At 41.0% G+C, this 18848-nt stretch overlaps 1 protein-coding gene across 5 annotated transcripts in view; it reads left to right on the top strand.

The window, feature by feature from the left end:
* USP6NL (USP6 N-terminal like) overlaps positions 1-18475 on the top strand; it is a 128232-nt gene extending 109757 nt beyond the window's left edge. For 4 of the 5 annotated variants that reach the window (XM_074573277.1, XM_074573278.1, XM_074573274.1 and 1 more), the window contains 2 exons: positions 2340-2492; positions 16887-18475. In XM_074573277.1, coding sequence (XP_074429378.1) covers positions 2340-2492; positions 16887-18322 — 1589 coding nt within the window. In that variant the 3' untranslated portion in view covers positions 18323-18475. Of the gene's footprint in view, positions 1-2339; positions 2493-10630; positions 10672-11454; positions 11460-13018; positions 13108-16886 lie in introns of all 5 variants that reach the window. The other variant, XM_074573279.1, reaches the window with a different exon arrangement.
* The last annotated feature ends 373 nt before the right edge of the window (positions 18476-18848 follow it).

The following is an 18848-nucleotide window of genomic DNA, read 5'->3' as shown; positions in this document are numbered from 1 at the left end:
GGCATTTTTGTTTCCTTATGCACAAAAAGATCAAAATCTTTGCTTTGTTAATGCACGTGATTGCCAAAGAAAACTATTTATTACAATAAGAAAGTTATTTAAACGTTGACATGAGGTGAGCTGAATTGCTGATTAAACAACGGGGAAAAAATGTTGTAGCTCCATGGTTTGGAAATGGCTTGCTAGCCCCTACAGGATTTAAATTAATCAAAAAGTGCACAAAGAATCCAGAGTGTGTCACTAAATACCTGAAACTCTATCAGCGAACAACTCTGCAATGAGGAATCACCAGTGTATGTCTCTCTTTATATGGTTCTTTGTCCGAGAATGTAATTAAAATTCAGAATTTCTGTAGTCTGCCTGGATGACCTTACCTTCCATCTCTTGCTTTCGGGAAGAGTAAAATTTGAGATTTTGAACAGAAGAATTGTCCAAAGCATCTGTGCCTGGTTCCCCAAAGTGATTTATCGCCTTAAGTACCAAAGGATCCAAAAAGCTTTTTAGGATGGATGTTTGCATCTAAATAGGCTTGAGCGTTTCTCAGGATGATACCTTGTAGCTCAAGTTTGATACAGTCCCATTCTGGAACTGTGGCTTTCGTAGTGAAGTCATTTAACTCTCTGTAAATTCAGAGGTCTGCATGGAGCCTGCAGAATTGATGTCTTAATTTGCTAGTTTACCCTCCTTGAACTGTGGTGGTACTACCTCACCGTCTCACTGGGATGCATTCGTTAGTTTCTTCATAAACTGCTTTGAAAAATGGAAAAGGTTACCTGTTTAATTATTGTACTTAAGAAAGCAAAACATTGAAAGGCAAGTTGTTATGCTTAGCATTTTGGTTTATCTTCTTTATTTGCAAATAGACATCTACTCGATTTTTTTTTAATTTTTTTTTTATTTTTATTCACTACTCTTTTTATGGGAAGACCTGAGGAAAACGTCCGGGTGCAGGTTTGCTTGCTTAGCAAATAGGTAGCAACTTCCTCCATGATCAAAACACTGAGAGTCCCTTATGGCAACGTAGAAGAGATTAGAGGACTAGCAGAGAAGGGGGCAGAAGATGGATTCTGATTTGTTTTCCAGTCTCTTTGTCTACCCTTAAAAACACAGAATCATAGGGGAATGGAAGGGACAGAATCATAGGGGACACAGTAGGGGCTGGAAGGGACCTCTGGAGACCATCTAGCCCAACCCCCTGCCACAGCAGGGTCACCCAGAGCAGGTTGCACAGGAACGCATCCAGGTGGGGTTTGAATGTCTCCAGAGCAGGAGACTCCACCACCTCTCTGGGCAGCCTGTGCCAGTGCTCTGCCACCCTCAACGGAAAGAAGTTTCTCCTCATGTTTAGGTGGAACTTCCTATGCTCAAGTTTGTGCCTGTTACCTCTTGTCCTGTCCCCGGGCACCACTGAAAAGAGCCTGGCCCCATCCTCCTGACACCCACCCTTTCAGTATTTATAAGCACTGATAAGGTCCCCCCTCAGCTGTCTTTTTTCCAGACTGAAGAGACCCAAGTCCCTCAGCCTTTCTTGATAAGAGAGATGTTCCAGTCCCCTAATCATCTTTGTAGCCCTGATAGCGTAGCTATCCATTCAAAATGCCATTCTGGAACACGTGCCAAGAGCAATTTTATTACAGTGCAAAAATTTATTTTTTTTGTGGTTTCTGTATAGAAATGGTACATTCTAGAATTTTTGTTGTCATACATATGCTTAAAGAAGCTGCATACGTATGCAGTTCCAGCCTTGCAAGCCAAAAAGGTTTGTGTGGGAAACGTGGCCTTACTGCTGTCTAAAACGAAAAGAAAAATAATCTGATAACTCTAAAATGGCTCTCAAAATATGACCTGAATTTGATTGAAGTAGCAAAAAGTACCTGAATTTTCAGAGAGCCTGAAGCAGTGGTTCTGAAGTGTGAACTGCCATCATCATTTCATTGGAATATCAATTTTTAAAATGTTTTACTGCTTTTCAAAGCTCTTATTAAGAGAGATGATGTACGTTGTACAGATCTACAGCAGTGTTTTTTAAGTTGCGGGTATGAGCTGAAAAATAAAGAGCTGAAGGAGGGTGACTTGTAGTTAGTTTTCTGAGTATGCCCCTTCTTGTAAACCATTGTCCTAAGTAGAGAATGATAAGTAAAAAGGATTCCCATGCTGATTTGCAAGTGAATTTTTAATGCGTTCTATAGATTTCTAGTGTAGAGTTCTGTTACCTACTTAATTAATAAGGCATTTTCATTCTGCTTTGAAAACAAAAGTAATTGTGTCTTAAGTACATTTTCCAAGTTTAATGTTCATTATCAAGATATTTCTATGTATAATATTTTCTTCTTATATAGAGCACCTGATGAAGTTGCAAATGGAAGAGCTTGTAGAATTTCTGCAAGAGTCTTTAGCCAAGGATTTCTTCTATGAAGATGACTTTGTAATAGACCAGCTCCAAAATTCTATATCAGAATTGAAACGAGCAAAGCTGGATTTACCGGCAGCTGGTAAGAAACTTGTACACATGCAGATTTAGATATTTGGAGCTATTCACATATTGTCTAGTTTTAAAGTGTTAATTGATGCTGTTAAAAATGACGCAAATATTTGTCTTCTTCACTACCTAGTTGTTGGGGTTTTTTCTGTCCAAAATATTTTGCAGTTTAAAATCAACACCCTTCATTTCCTGAGTTTGTTCTTTTTTGTGTGTGTTTTGCTTACTGGTTGCAAGCTAATAGGAAAGGACTTTAAAACATCCCATGCTCTGATAATTTTATTAACTTGGATTTAGAAAATCTTTAAGATCGAAGATTAAATACCAAGATTTCAAGTTATTTGAAGCAACAGTGTTGTCTGAGGATCCAGAGTGTTTTGTAGCTCGATTAGGTATGGAACAAACTTCAGGTCAAATAGTTTCTTCTGTTAGTCAAATCCAGATTTTTAATTGTTTGCAGATGATAGACCTTCTGGGTGTTTAACTGAATTATTTTCTTCATTTTTTTCTCAGCCTTTGTGTTTGTGCTTTTTGGTTGCAGAGTGGAGATGATTGTTTCTTATGAAACGTGTAGAGGGTTTCTGCTTCCTGTATTGAGATTCTATTATCTTTTCTATCCCTACCTCCACAATCTTTAATTAGATTTTTTTCTTGTGATTATTCAGAGACCTTTATTTTTAATTCTTGATAATTGTAAAATATTACGTGAGAAAGAATATATGTTTTTTTAAAAAAGTTTAAAAATACGGCAGAAATTACCTTAAAATACTTTTATTAAGTTGCTATGGTTAGCTTTTAGAAGATAAGAAGTGTCAGAATAAAGGTTGCCTATGTAGTATTGCGATAATTTGTTCCTGAAGCCCTTTCATTAATGAACTTCATTTTTCAGTTTGTGTAGACCTTATTTATTGCACGCAGTATTGGGCTGTTGGCTTCTTGTCAGAGTTTCCCATTTCTCTGGCTCCCTGTTCCTGTGTTTTGCCCTCCTTCTGACTTTCTGTAACATCTGTAAAGGATGTAAAGGTTGGAGGTCGTCTTGGGCAGAGTGACCATGAAATGATAGAGTTTTCAATTCTTGGTGAAGGGAGGCGGAGAGCCAGCAAAACTGCCACCTTGGATTTCTGAAGGGCAGACTTTAGCCTGTTTAGGAGCATGGTTGAGAGTGTCCCTTGGGAGGCAGTTTTGAAGAGCAAAGGTGCCCAGGAAAGCTGGTCATACTTCAAGCAGGTGCTCTTAGAAGCACAGGAGAAGGCCATCCCCATGTCCCAAAAGACGAGCCGACGGGGAAGAAGGCCAGCCTGGCTAAATAGAGAGCTTTGGCTGGACCTCAGGAAAAAAAGGAAGGCTTACATTCTCTGGAAAAGGGGCTTAGCAACTTATGAGGATTATCAAGATATGACAAAGCTATGCAGGGGGAAGATTAGAAGGGCCAAAGCTCAATCAGAACTCAGCTTGGCCACTGCAGTTAAAGATAACAAGAAGAGATTTTTCCAGTATATCAACAGAAAAAGGAAAACTAGGGAAAATATAGGTCCACTGATGAATGAGACGGGTGCCCTAGTGGTGGAAGACACAGAGAAGGCAGAGTTACTGAATGCCTCCTTTTCTTCGGTCTTCACTGATAAAGCCGTCCCTCACACATCCCATACCCTGGAGGCAAGGGGGAAGGTCTGGAGAGAGGATGATTTTCCCTTAGTTAGGAGGACCGGGTCAGAGACCACTTGGCCAAGCTGGACATTCATAAATCCATGGGCCCTGACGGGATGCACCCGCGAGTGCTGAGAGAGCTGGCAGATGTTATCGCTAGACCACTCTCCATTGTCTTTGCAAGGTCATGGGGAACAGGAGAGGTGCCTGAGGACTGGAGGAAGGCTGACATCACTCCAATCTTCAAAAAAGGCAAGAAGGAGGACCCAGGGACCTACAGGCCGGTTAGTCTCACCTCTGTCCCTGGGAAGGTAATGGAGCGACTCATTCTGGATGTCGTCTCCAAACACATAGAGGAACAGGAAGTTATTGGAAGTGGTCAGCATGGATTTACCAAGGGCAAATCATACCTGACCAATCTGATAGCTTTCTATGATGTTATAACGGGTTGGCTGGATGAGGGGAGAGCCGTAGATGTCATCTACCTTGACCTTAGCAAGGCTTTTGACACTGTCTGCCATAACATCCTCATTAGGAAGCTGAGGAAGTATGGGCTAGACGAGGTGACAGTGAGGTGGATCGAGAGCTGGCTGAGTGACAGAACTCAGAGGGTTGTGATCAGCGGCACAGAGTCCAGTTGGAGGCCTGTAACGAGTGGTGTCCCTCAGGGGTCAATACTTGGACCAATTTTGTTCAATATATTCATTAATGACCTAGATGAGGGGACAGAGTGTATCCTCAGCAAGTTTGCTGATGATACCAAGCTGGGAGGGGTGGCCGACACTCCAGAGGGCCGTGCTGCCATCCAGCGTGACCTGGACAGGCTGGAGAGCTGGGCAGAGAAGAACCTAATGAGGTTCAACAAAAGCAAGTGTAGGGTCCTGCACCTGGGAAGGAAGAATGCCAAACACCAGTATATGTTAGGGGCGGACATGCTGGGAAGCAGCTCTGAGGAGAAGGACCTGGGGGTCCTGGTAGACAGCAAATTATCCATGAGCCAGCAGTGTGCCCTTGTCGCCAAGAAGGCCAATGGCATCCTGGGCTGCATAGGGAAGATTGTGGCCAGTAGGTCGAGGGAGGTCATTCTCCCCCTCTACTCTGCACTGGTGAGGCCACAACTGGAGTACTGTGTCCAGTTTTGGGCTCCCCAGTTCAAGAGGGACAGGGAACTACTGGAGCGAGTCCAGCGTAGGGCAACCAAGATGATTATGGGACTGGAGCACCTCCCTTATGAGGAAAGGCTGAGAGAGCTGGGACTCTTTAGCCTGGAGAAGAGAAGGTTGAGGGGGGACCTGATTAATGTTTACAAGTACCTAAAGGGTGGGTTTAAGGAGGACGGAGCCAGGCTCTTTTCAATGGTTCCCAGCGACAGGACAAGGGGCAATGGGCACAAGTTGGAACATAGGAAGTTCCGTTCAAATACACAGAAAAACTTCTTTACGGTGAGGGTGACAGAGCACTGGACCAGGCTGCCCAGGGAGGTTGTGGAGTCCCCTTCTCTGGAGATTTTCAAGACCCGCCTGGATGCAGCCCTGAGGGATGTGCTTTAGGCAATCCTGCTCTAGCAGGGGAGTTGGACTAGATGATCTCTAGAGGTCCCTTCCAACTCTGAAGATTCCGTGATTCCGTGATCTCTCCAGCACGCTTTCTCCCATGGAATCATAGAATTGCCTAGGTTGGAAGGGACCTTTCAGATCATCTAGTCCAACCATCAACAAAAACCATCACTAAACCATATTGCTAATAGGTCTAAGTCTAATTCCTGCTCTTGTCTTATCCGCTCAGTCTTCTTGGTCCTTCTCATCTACAGACGGTGCTCTGTGAGTCTGCAGTTCTCACGTTACAGCGTGTGCTGCTTCCTCCCCTTCCTAATGACAGCCCTCCCATCCTGCCTTCTCTCCATCCTTTTTCCACAAGCTTGGGATTCAGTTGTTCTTCAAAGCTCTTTCCAGCCCTACTCTTCAGCTCTGTGCTTTGCCAGACAACTTGTCGCGGCTGATGCTTGGTCATGGTGACCAGATGTGAGCAAATACGTCAATGAGCAACTTTGTCTTTTAGCATCAATTCCACTCCATCACGTTAAAGGAAGATAGATGGGTGGATTTTTCATGGATGTGGTAAAGTAAATTTCAGCAGTGAAAAGTTTCCACTTCTGTGGAACTGTGGTACCTTAAGAGTTGGGAAAGATTTTTGCAGTTTGCTACAGTATGGAGTTAATGTATCTTCCAGCCTAGAAAATCATGTGCATGTAACTTGCGTTGAGAGTTTCTGCAGAAAATACAGAATTTACTGGAAATTTTCTTGGTGGAAAAGAAAAATTAAGGCAGAAAGACTGGTCCTGACTTATTCATGTTTTAAGGCTCTTCTTTTGGGAGAATGCAAAATGCCGTCAAGTGAAGTTTCGTTTGAGAGTACTCTGGATTTTCACAGAAAATTAAAGGGGGCTTTAGGTGACATAAGAGCCATCCACCTTGCAATGCAGTAACAGAAAGTGTGAGACACAAGGAGTCTTCTTGTGGAGGCCAAGCCTCTCCTCATATGGTCTGGAGACCAAGTCATATGAGGAGAGGCTGAGGGAGCTGGGCATGTTTAGCTTGGAGAAGAGGAGGCTGAGGGGAGACCTCATGGCCCTCTACAGCTACCTGAAAGGAGGTTGGAGAGAGGTGGGTGTTGGCCTCTTCTCCCAGGTGAATAATGACAGGACCAGAGGAAATGGTCTGAAGTTGTGGCAGGGGAGGTTTAGATTAGATATTAGGAAGAATGACTTTACTGCAAGAGTGGTCAGGCACTGGAACAGCCTGCCCAGGGAGGTGGTTGAGTCACCATCCCTAGAGGTGTTTAAGAAATGTCTAGATCTGGCACTTCAGGGAATGCTCTGAAGGGCAGAGATTGTACGTTGTTGTGTTTTTTGGTTTGGGTTGGGTTTTTTTTGTTTTGTGTTGTTTGGTTTTTTTCTGTGTGTATGGTTGGACTTGATGATCTCAAAGGTCCTTTCCAACCATGAAGATTCTATGACCAACAGCAAAGGGTAGCAAATATATCTTCTTGCCGAGACAGTTTGGTAACGGAATGCAAGTTGTTTGGTTTCATAGTTTGTACACTTAAATATAACTTCTGATAGGAGTACCTGCCAGGATTGTAATTGTTTTGAGCCATATTGGTTCTCTCTTGTGGATAGCTAAAGCAACATCAATGACAATAGAATGCCTTCACCCCTCCCAGCGTGAATGAGGGGGGTTTAATAGTAAAATAGGAAAAGCAAAGCTGAAGTCCAGTATGTTTTGGTGCTGGATGAGGAATTAAGCTTTTTTCTTTTTAATTTCAAAGTAGCCTGGAAAAGCCTCTCTGTGGTATATTTTTGCCAGGGGTAAATGGGAACATTACTTAACCTTTCACAAACTAAATATAAAATGCCTTCATCCTAATCCTGGGGAATCTAGCTGATTGTCTGCTGTTATCTGTAGTTGAGTGAGGATGCCTCATTTGTTCTTCTCATGAATTTCAGAAGCCTTTGATTTATTTTTTTTTTTCCTTTTCCTCCTCTAATGTTCATTTTGGTTTTGCTAATCACTGTCTTCAGGCAATAATATTTTTCTACAGGTTCTCAGCATTCTCTAGACATTCATCTTTGCTCACGTGTCTGACTCTACTATTTATACTACCTTCAGTCTCTTTTTACTATTTTTCTCCTAATTTCATGTAAAACTTACAAAACCATTATATGTCATGTAGTAATACACACAAACAATACCAGACTGTTCATTGAAGTATCCACCGTAACCTGAGAAAATAGTGTTCATTTTAACTTTCTCAGCTGAAATCAAAGCACTTCTTCCTATCTTGTACTTTTTTCTTATTTTCATTGAGCAACAATTAGACTTTTAAGAACTAATGTAAAAATGCATGTTAGGAAAAAGAAAAAAATCTCCATCTTACAGTTGCATCAGTATCAGCGATCCAGGAATAGCAGTGAGCTAATTAAGCTCAGTGGAATTTTCCATCTGGCATCCTTTGTGAGGCTGTATAGATTTTCCTGCCCTAGTAGGGTAAGCTGCGGTAGGATATTAAAAAAGGTAATAACTTTTGTGTTACTTTAAAGTGGATGTCTGCTTATGCCTGATGTAGATTTCTCTGGCTTGCTTCCTCCATGGCTTTTCCCACTGAATTAAGGAGCAACTTGTTCCCTTCAGAGCAGAGAGGAAGGAAGGGACTTTGTTTAACACTTTCTCACTGATAAAACCCTTAAAATGCTCAGCCAGAAGGTGACGTTAAGGTGATCGTGCTAATTTTGGATGTCAGTGAAATGCTTTTGCCAATACTAGGGTTATTTTGCATAAAGCAGACTGTGGATTTTCATTGCTCTTTGTGGTAGTTTCTAGTCTAACTGCTGGCCAGTATGGGATAGCCTGTACTTGGCAACTACATCCTCCGAGGATGGCTTGCAATTTAAGAGCTGTTCTCAAAACCCAAGGTAGGCATCCATGTTCCAGTGGCTCTATGGAGACAATAAACTGTACAGAAAAGTGCACTTTTATTGGCAAGCCGCTTGGTTATTCAGGCCTCGGAGAGGCAGGCTGTGACAGCTGTACGGTAGAAACTGTCCTTTAAGGTATTTCTTCTCTGGCATATCCTCAAGCAAATTTCATAGAAAAGTCAATTGGTATTTTCTGGATTTCCTGGAACATTATGAAGGGTGTCCATACCACGGCAGGTTCTTGAACAGCACACTCATCTAAATCTGTATGACTCCTCTTTACATCTTCTCAAGGAGACAGATCTGATGCAGAGTGGACAAACTCTGCCTTAATTTGAGGATATGATGATCTTAATGGTCCCTTCCAACCTAGATGATTCTATGATTCTATGTCTAGGGCATAGTGAATGGTATCACAGAATTATAGGGGTTGGAAGGGACCTTTGGAGATCACCTAGTCCAACCCCCTGCCAAAGCAGGTTCACCCAGAGCAGGCTGGACAGGAACGCACCCACGAAGGTTTTGAATGTCTCCAGAGAAGGAGACTCCACCACCTCTCTGGGCAGCCTGTGCCAGTGCTCTGCCACCCTCAAAGTAAAGAAGTTCCTCCTCATGTTTAGATGGAACTTCCCGTGTTCCTGTTTGTGCCCATTGCCCCTTGTCCTGTCACCGGGCACCACTGGAAAGAGTCTGGCCCCATCTTCTTGACACCTGCCCTTTAGACATTTGTAAGCATTGATGAGATCCCCTCTCAGTCTTCTCTTCTCCAGGCTAAACAGCCCCAGGTCTCTCAGCCTTTCCTCATAAGAGAGATGCTTCAGTCCATTGATCGCCTTTATAGCCTTCCGCTGGACTCTCTCCAGCAGTTCCCTGTCCTTCTTGAACCGGGGAGCCCAGAACTGGACACAGTACTCCAGATGTGGCCTCACCAGGGCAGAGTAAAGGGGGAGGATGACCTCCCTCGACCTGCTGGCCACGCTCTTTTTAATGCACCCCAGGATGCCATTGGCCTTTTTGGCCACCAGGGCACATTGCTGCCTCATGGTCAGCTTGTTGCCCACCAGGACTCCCAGGTCTCTCTCTGCAGAGCTGCTCTCCAGCAGGTCAGCCCCCAACCTAATGGTGTATGGATATATGCCATTGATTGCCAGAATTTCTTCATGCAGATTCTTGCGTTGGCTGTTTCTTACAACAGCAGCAAAATTCTTCAAATGCTCACAAGATATGGATAGAATATCCGACATAAATAATGCAACGCTTAATAAACCATGTTTATATATTAATGCATATATATTGTATAGTGTCTGATTGTAATAAACAAAAGTGCTTACCAGTGAAAGTTTCATATTCCACTTAAAAGTATGTGGCTGAAAATAGTTTATTAATCTAGTGCTTCATAAACAAGTCAGCCAGGCCCACCTTTAAGGCTGAAGGCTCTCAGATCTGCTCTTGAGGCAATTTCTTACCTGCATTTTGATATAAAGCGTCCTGAAAAGGGAGGGCAGAAGGATCCTGGGTTGGATTTTTTTTTTTATGACTGAAAGTTTAATAGATGTTACAGCAGCTGAGGAGGCCTCAAATTAGCGATAAAGGTCTTGTACCTTAATTTGAAAGCAGCATTGGCAAATTTGGAATCTGCCCGTGTCCTTGTGATCATCTTAACTGTATTTGTGCACGGTAACACCAGCTTTAAATTCTGACTCAGTTCTTCTAGTTCTCCCAGCCTTTTCTGCGTTCAGGGAAAACTAGCAAAGTTTGAATCTTGCATTTACCGTGAATTTTTAAATGTTTATCTGCTATTTATCTTTAAAGGTATATTTTATTAAATTTACTGTCAATAACTTTTATTCAAATAACTGTCTAAATACTCATCAGTGCCAGTGCAGAAGTATATACTAGGCTGATAATCTGTTAAATAATGTCTCTTCTCTGCTCTTAATGCTCCTTTTGACAGCCCAGTAGAAATATGGAAGTCAGCCTGACTTTGCTGTTTCTGATGGTGTCTCTCTTTTGGTTGTGTTTTGTTTCAGAAGAATTTTGGATTTTTCACTTGTGCTCGAAGAATACACAAGTAGCTATTTCATACGATGCACTTCATATTTTAATCAACTGATTTTTCTGCCTTGTTTCTTGTGTGATACAACTAATTTGCAATGTTATGGAGGAAATTAATATATGGAATTATACTAATATAATTAGTATATTCTTCTCAGCAGGTTTAGACGTTGGCTTTGCATTGTTTAAAAATGTTTGCTGTTTAAAACTTGCATGCTTTTTAAAAACATGATCCAGATAGTTATGGTCATTGTTCATATTCCTATTTTAAAATGACTTTTCAAGGAAGTATGTTTTTTGGAAGAAATGTGGAATTAGGAATGTAAAGCAAAGTGGTTAATTTTAGAAATATTTTTGTTTGCAAAGGCAGCTTACAGCTGGCCCCCTGGATCCCTCTGATTGATGACCAAATTTGTTAATATTTCTATTGTATATCTACATGCAGTTGTTTATAAAGTAAGTTTTCCTTACTGTCGGTACTACAAAAGTGACATAGCAGCAGAAAGGCAAACAGTGGATTTTGTTCTACCTTCAAGCTGTCAGACAAGGTTTCAGGTTAGTGACTCCTTTGCTGATGATGGCGTGTAGAGGAGGAGGAGCAGAGGTTGACTTTCAGACAGCGGCTCGAGCTTCTAGTGCAGGCACTTAAATTCCTTCAAAAATTCTCTTGGACTTGTAAACTGAAGAAGTAAGTTGGGACGTCACTGATGGAAAATAAACACAAAATATCAAGATGTCATTTTAAGAGTTGTTTTTATGACCATTACCATCCCTGAACATTGTGTTAGAGCAGTCAAAGTGCATGTGTTCTGGTGCTGAAATTAAGGACCAGACCGTTAGTCACCGGAGAGAGCACTTAAAGCACTTTACTCCAATTATATGTCTGCTGTTCAATGCATGAGGCTGTTAGTGCCTCCTGAAGCAATTATCTCTAAAAGTCTTGTAGTTGTGATCGACTTCCACTGGGTGGTGACCAAGACTTGTTAGAGCAGGAAGAAGTCAGTAGGCTAAAACTTTCTTTAATATGACTTGAATTTCTTATCTTTTTGGGAACAGTCAGATCTGTTCATATTTGCTTTGCTCCTTTTTCCTGTCAGGTAATATGTTTACCAGCAGCAAACAAGCACCTGATTGTTCTTGTTTTGCTTTAAGTCGTCTCCCTCTACTTCCATTTCTCTCCTTCCTCACCCATTTTTCCCCCCGTTTTCTTTGTTGTTTGCTTATTTTATGCTATACTGCATACAAGCCGACTGAATCGCCTCCTTTCTATTGTCCCAGCTCTTTAAATTCCGATATAAGCTATTAAGTTTGTCTTTGGGAAAAGCCAGTAACTAAACTCTGTCTAGGAACCCGTTGTGTTGAAGGAAGATGGGGAGAGAAAGATGAGATACCCAATTCTGCATCTCATGTGAATACTGGCCAGCTGGGAAAAATCCGATTGCCCGGTTCGCTTCAGAAAACAATGGCACATTCGATGATTGCAGAGATCTCTGCCCAAACAATCACAGCTGAACTGGACAGCTTGTCTTAACTTCTACTTTTAAAATGTTTTTAAACCTTGTACGTAAACATCACGGGCTGTGTAGAAAAGCACTTGTCCCAGAAAGATTTCTCGTAGAATTCAGAAGTTTCTCCGTTCCTCAGACAGGTGTGTCCAGAAAGTGAATTAACTCAGACTTCGGATCAAGAGCACAAACAGATTTTCAATTGAATGTCCTTGAAAACATCCAAATAAAATTTCTGCATGCTCAGATCTGAGGCGTCTGAAGAGTGAGTTTAGTTGAAGTAGAAGAGATGATGGTTGAGAGCTGCGTGTGAGGCTTTAGGTAGATTTGGAGTGGAAAATTGGTAGATAAAAGATATGCGGCTTGTAAGAAGAACTGGTGCTTTTGCATGCCTCTCTGCCGAGCTATTTATGTGCCTCTTAATGGTAGAGATGTTTGTTGTGACTTGGTTTCTTTTGTTTGCCTTTGCATTGTGGTTTCTTTTCCTCAGTTTTTTACTTTTATTACCTTTTTTCTTTCTTTCTTGCCAGCATGCAGCATCATGGATTTCTTGCTATTCTTGCCGATAGTGGTCTGCTTAAAGCATTCACAGACATAGTTTGCATGCTATTTTGTGCATTTGAGGAATGTCTCGTTGTATTCATATGCATGGTGATAGATTGGGTTATCCTCTACTTGTTTAATTTTGTGGACTTTTTGTGGATTTCAGGAGTTTTTATTTGTTTTTAAAGTACTTGGTTGTTCAACTAGACATGACAGCTCTGTGTGTGTATGTATTTATATGTATGTATGATCTGTATACTTAAATTAGAATTAAATATCTCTTTTGCCGTATAAAACAAATGGGTTTTCCTTTAGAAGGTGGCTGGTTTGCAGGATGTCTTTGTGCTGCAGCATCGTAGGTCCTTCTACAACACCTTTTCTTCCAATGCTTTGTATGGCAGGAGGTGATGGACCCGAATGGCTTTTGAACCAGAACAAGGCCTGTGCTTCGTAGCGTCGATTACTGAATCAAGTGCCTCTAGCCATGTGGCAAGTTTCATCTGCAGATGTGGTTGATTAAGCAAGCTGTGTTGGTTTTTTCTATCTGAGGTCAAGTTAAACCAAGTTCTGTGGAAGCCCCGTGGCTAAGATTTAAAGCCGTGTTTCTTTTCCCCACTGATCCTCCTTCCACATGTACTCATTGTTCCATATTTTTGTTTTCCCTGAAAGCACTGAGCTCTGGTATTACCAGCCTAGAAACATGGTATCGTGCTGTTAGAATGTGGAGGTTTTCTTCTAAATGAGCTATTGTCTTGGAACACTTTGCTCGTTACTCGGTATGTGAATTAATGTCGAGTTTCAGCAGTTTCACAACAGACCTAGTAAGACTTCTCTGGTACTGGATTTGCAGCTGTAATTCATGTTATAGCACACACCATCTAGACAGCGCAGCCCACAAATACCTAGTTGTAGTGTGTTCTTTTACTCTGAAATGTGAAGGAAAGATGACAGAAAGGGATCTTCAAAGCAGTCTAGATAGAATTCAAAAAAAATGTCTGCGGTATTCTCACTTGGGTTTTATTAGAGCTTAATGGTAATTAAGGAACCTTAAGTGTGTGAAATTAAAAAACAAAAAAACTCACACAAACCCCACCTTTATTGTACAACCAAGTATATTTCAAAGGCTCTGGTATTGCTCTGGATGCATTTCTTAAAGAGTAAAAGCTGGAAGAAAGGAAACCAGTTCATGCCTTAAACATCTTTGTACAAATGAAGGAAGCACTGCAGCTACTAGAGGAACTTGTCTTCAGGGTTTTTTTTATAAAGCACGAATAACTAAATTTCAAGCAAGGAAAAAAATAAATCATTTTTCTAAAACACTTATTGCGTGCAAGGACAGAAATTAAATAATTTACACGTGTCAAGGACACATTTTGTTATTCTATCCCATAACTACTGTGGATCACCTGGAGGTTATAAATGGATTAACAGCATATGAAGACTAGTTCTGTATTTATTATTTAGATGACAAGTTTTTGGTATGTACTTTGAGTATTGTTTCCTAATTCAGATTTCATGCTATTTTAACATTCAAAATTAGTAAGATTGAAAGCGCTGTAATATATCAGGAATACTTAATGTGGACAAAATTCACTTTTATTTAAAAGACAAGATCTTCAGCTTTGCCTGACACTGTGTGAGGATGCAAATGGAATTAAATGGTACAAATGTCTTTTGCCAAACTGAAGCAAGTTCAGAAAGTGAACTCCTGTTCCTAAAGAATAAAGAACAATTTTGAAGAGGCTGGTGCAGCAGACAGTGTATCGCAGAGCGGTTAAATCATCCATCTACAGCATCCATGCAACTCATTCCTCTGTCCCCTCATCTGTTCTTCCAATGGCGTGCTGCCGGGAAATGGAAGTCTGCAAATCCCTCCTCCAGATTTTAGCCTGATTTGAGAATCATGGGGCCCTGCAGTGAGAGGGGACAAACCACGGGGCTTGTGATTCCAAGAGCCACTCATTGGAGTGGCTAATGTTGAGAGCCTGCTCCACCATGTAACCTGCTGTTTTGTCTTGCAACCATTTATGTAGATGTTCTCCATCACAAAGTACAGCGTGCAAGGTATATAGTCCTGTAAGACGATTTAACGTGTGGAATCTCCCATTTGGGGACAAGCAACTGGAGAGAGGGCTCAGCGTGAATATCTTCCTTTGCCAAGGTGTAGCGAGGTGGACAATGAGTACCTTCAGTGTAAGAGCATAGGTTTGTGTAGCTAAATAATTGTATGATCACAATTGAGCAGAGGACAGCTAGGGAAAAATAAGAGTGGAGGTTTTTCTACAGAAAGCCTGGGTAGGCAGCGTTTATTATATGTAAGCTGAGGTTTCTGAAGTCGTTTATTTCTACAGGAAAGGGTAGGTTTCCATATGACCTTTGGCCTGGTATGAAAATCAAGAAAAGGCTAATTTAATTCTTTGGCACGACCAGACTGGTTTTGTTAAGTACTTTTCGTTTAGTTATCTTGTCATGACACATGTCATCATTGTATTCTTCTCTGCTGTCCTTCTGCTACGTCCTAGCTGGCACAAACTGTAAGTTTTTGTTTAGTTTATATAGCAACTGATCTGTGACGGTAGTTTGTTTTGCTGTTATAATAAATAATACCGACCTTGGCTGCTGGCTTTCCTCTGTGTGTCTCTATCATGAGCCAGTCAGCAAAGACTGAACTTGAACTATTGGCTGTAGAAATGAATGTAGCTCGCTTGTAACCACAGCACTCGCATCAGGGATAGAGACATTCGTGTGTATTCGCTCCTGTGAACCCATATAGACACATAGAACAAATTTGAGTTCCAAATAGCTGGAAAGAGTAAGGTGCTAACTTTATGATCTTTGATGGTGGAAAATGATTCTACATTTCGTGTTTTAGGAAGAAGCAGGGATTAAACAAAATTATTTTACTGACAGCCATTTTCTATAATTCATTTTGCGTAACGTTTAAGCAAGGGAAGCCATTTCCTTTTTTTTCCTCCGTACAACAGAGCTTTTGCTTAATAAATAGATACAGAGTGAGTAGGATTTGTTTGGTTATGCTGACTTCAAAAGTTTTTTTTTATTTTGGGGGAAATACTGAACATCAAATAAATTAAATTTATATTAATATATTTAATGAGAAGTATGTGACCTTTTCTGCTTATAATGGGGAAGTAATGTGTTACACAATTAAATAAGTTATATGCAAGTGTCTGTGATAACAGACTGAGAATATGAAGGGCGTTGACTGCTAAGCAGGAAGACTGCAGTGGAAAAGTCGATGTAAGTTGTTCTATGAGCAGCATCAAGCAATGAAATACTTCTTTATTCTTTCTGTAGTGACAATGTGGATTGTTCTGGGTCCCCACATAACTGATGTTTACCACTGGCTGTTGTGATGTGTTGAGCTCCAGTCTGGGAGAACTTTCCATTCGTATCCTAGTTCTGTAAATGATGTCCTTGTGTTCAGCAAAACTTGTTCATTGAATGCTCAATTGAAACCATGATGTAGCCAGTAACAGTATTAGCTGCTTCAATTGTTCTATAACTGATAAAAATCTGAACTGAAAAAAATACAATTCTGTGTAGAGCCTTTTAGTTATACTGTAGTTTTTTAATGGTGAGGATAGAATTTCTAGACAGGGGTTGAGGGGGAGCAAGGATTTAACTGTGCAGATGTTAGTGAGGAGCTCCACCCAAAAAAAGAAGTGAGAGAAGGTTCAAAGATGTCTGGTAGGAAGCTGGTGAGGAGCTGATAGTATAGCTTACACGAGGTGAACATTAAAAGATGAATTGAATGGAAGACAATAGATTGGGAGAAGGATATTGGAAAGGATTTTTGAAGTAGAGAAAGCTTACTTAATGTGACTGGGACAGTGTGAGGAGGGGTACATACAGAGCAGCTACTGTCACCAAAATGTCAGCTAGGAAGATGTTTTTTTGCATCAGTGTAATGGAAGAGCAAAAGCTTGGCAAGGCTGCATCAGCTGTAGAAAGGAAGACTAAAGAAACTGGTTGAGATGACAGCCAAAACAAAATCTTTGTTCGATGTCAGTATACAAAAAAAGCTTTGAGGCGTTTAGCAGAACGGTGACCTGGAGAGAGGTCCAGGTGATAGAGTTCACAGCTATTTTTGCTTGCATGACCAACAGATCAAAGAAGACTTCTGCACAAAGATGAATTTATGTTATTACTGTTCTTGTTTTAGGTAAAGAAGATGAATTTCCAAAGAAGCCATTGGGGCAGATTCCACTAGGACCTCAGCCTGCTATGCTTAACTCCACTCCAATGCTTAATGGACAGAACAGCACTGGTACACAAACCACGAGAAGGACAGAGAGGAGACCATCCCCAGGAGAAGAACCAGAAAATTCACCAAATAACCGAAAAAGAATTAATTCTCTGGAAAAGAAGCCTTCCTTAAAACAGCAGAAGACGCGACCAATAGACACACAAAGTACTATATCTAAGAACGAGGTAGATACCAGAAGAAAGCCTCAGCCAACAGAGCAAGACAACTCGAGACAGTATAATAATGCAGCTGCTAATCAAAATTCTAATGCAACTTCAAATACAAGAAGGGAATTTGTACCTAAGTGGAATAAACCATCTGATATCAAAATAATTGAAAAGACAATGAAGCTTACTGCAGAGGTGAAAGGAAGGCCAATAAACCATTCAGTTTCGGGCCCACCGCCAAGTCCTGGAGAAACACAGCCTTTGAATGTAAAGCAAAAGATGAGGGTTTTGGATGCTGATGAAGGTAAGCGAGGGTCTAATGCGTCTCAGTATGACAATGTTCCAGAAGTTGAGAATGAGAATCTTGTTGAAGAGATGCTTGAAAGAGCTCATCCACAGAGCCCTAGGCACGTAACATATTCTAATAGTCCGAGAAAGCAAACTGAAAAAGTACCAACTCCATTAAAAATACCCAATAATTACACCTTCAATTCACAACCCAGATCTCCAAAATATTCATCACAATCTGATGGACCGCCTCATGGACTGAATGTAAAACAGCCACTGCCATGTTATAGTAATCCACCTACTTACCATGGAAATTCTCCAAAGCACGTTTCCAGTATAGGCAATACAAGTTCTGTACCTCTGCATTATCATGGGAATCGAACCAGCCCTTCTGGTAGGCCATATGGTTCTTTTATTTCAGTAGATTATTCTCCGGATAAACTACAAATGAATTCCTATCCTGCCAGTCGCCAAAATCCTCTTTCATCAACCCCTGGTCAGATAGAAGTAGCTCCTGTTGATGCTTATACCAGCAACTCGAGGTCCCCCACAGGTGTCAAATTCATAATCCCTCCAGTGGATTATTTACCAGAAGAAAGAAAGTGGCCAGATGCTGCGTATATTTACAGACATGAACCCTACAGGCAGCCCTGGAGCCAAGACGTTAACAAAGGCCACTTGGATAATTTCCAGAAATATCAGCATTTTCAGTCAACGCCTTTTCAAGACCATAGTCTTCCTGCTGTTTCTGTGGATAGTCCAATAAGATACAGGAGTTCACCAACCTTTGAAGAGCATGGTTCACCACAATACCAATATTCGAGCCCGTCAGCGCAAGCCCAACACTATCGAAATAGAAATGATGGATTGTCTATGCATGAATCCGTGCTTCTCTGAGAATCTGTCCATACTTAATAAAATGGCAAGAACCAAAAGCAGTTAGACGTTCCTGTCTTAGTAGTAGTCCACGTCAGTTCTTCTCTGGAAGGCAGACAGCTCACATGAGTCTCAAAAATACACTATTTCAAAGATGTTTCGGACTTTCACTGAAGGCTAGTTGAGTTCTTAGACTTGCATTGAAGCTGTTGAAAGTGATCTGATGCACGTAGCCGTAGCAATAAGATCATATATACAATGTGGTTAATACTGTCGTTGTTCCTTACGTTTAAATAACTTGTGTTACGATCTTTCTGCCTAAAATCTGTAACACATTTACAAGTTTTATTTTTGACTGACATTGTTAATGCACTGTATAAGTATGTGTGTGTGCGCGCGTGTGAGTGTGCGCTTATAATACACAAACGCGTATGGAAAAGAGCTAAAGGGTTTAAATGTAAATGCATTTAACTTTGGGCAAAGCTTGTGAAGTACTTTTGTTTCATATTAATTTTTCTTTGTAATTTATTTGAGAAGTCATTCATTT

Source organism: Larus michahellis, chromosome 1, assembly GCF_964199755.1.
Source record: "Larus michahellis chromosome 1, bLarMic1.1, whole genome shotgun sequence".
Lineage (NCBI taxonomy): Eukaryota > Metazoa > Chordata > Aves > Charadriiformes > Laridae > Larus > Larus michahellis.
This window is presented reverse-complemented; position numbering and strand designations above follow the sequence as displayed.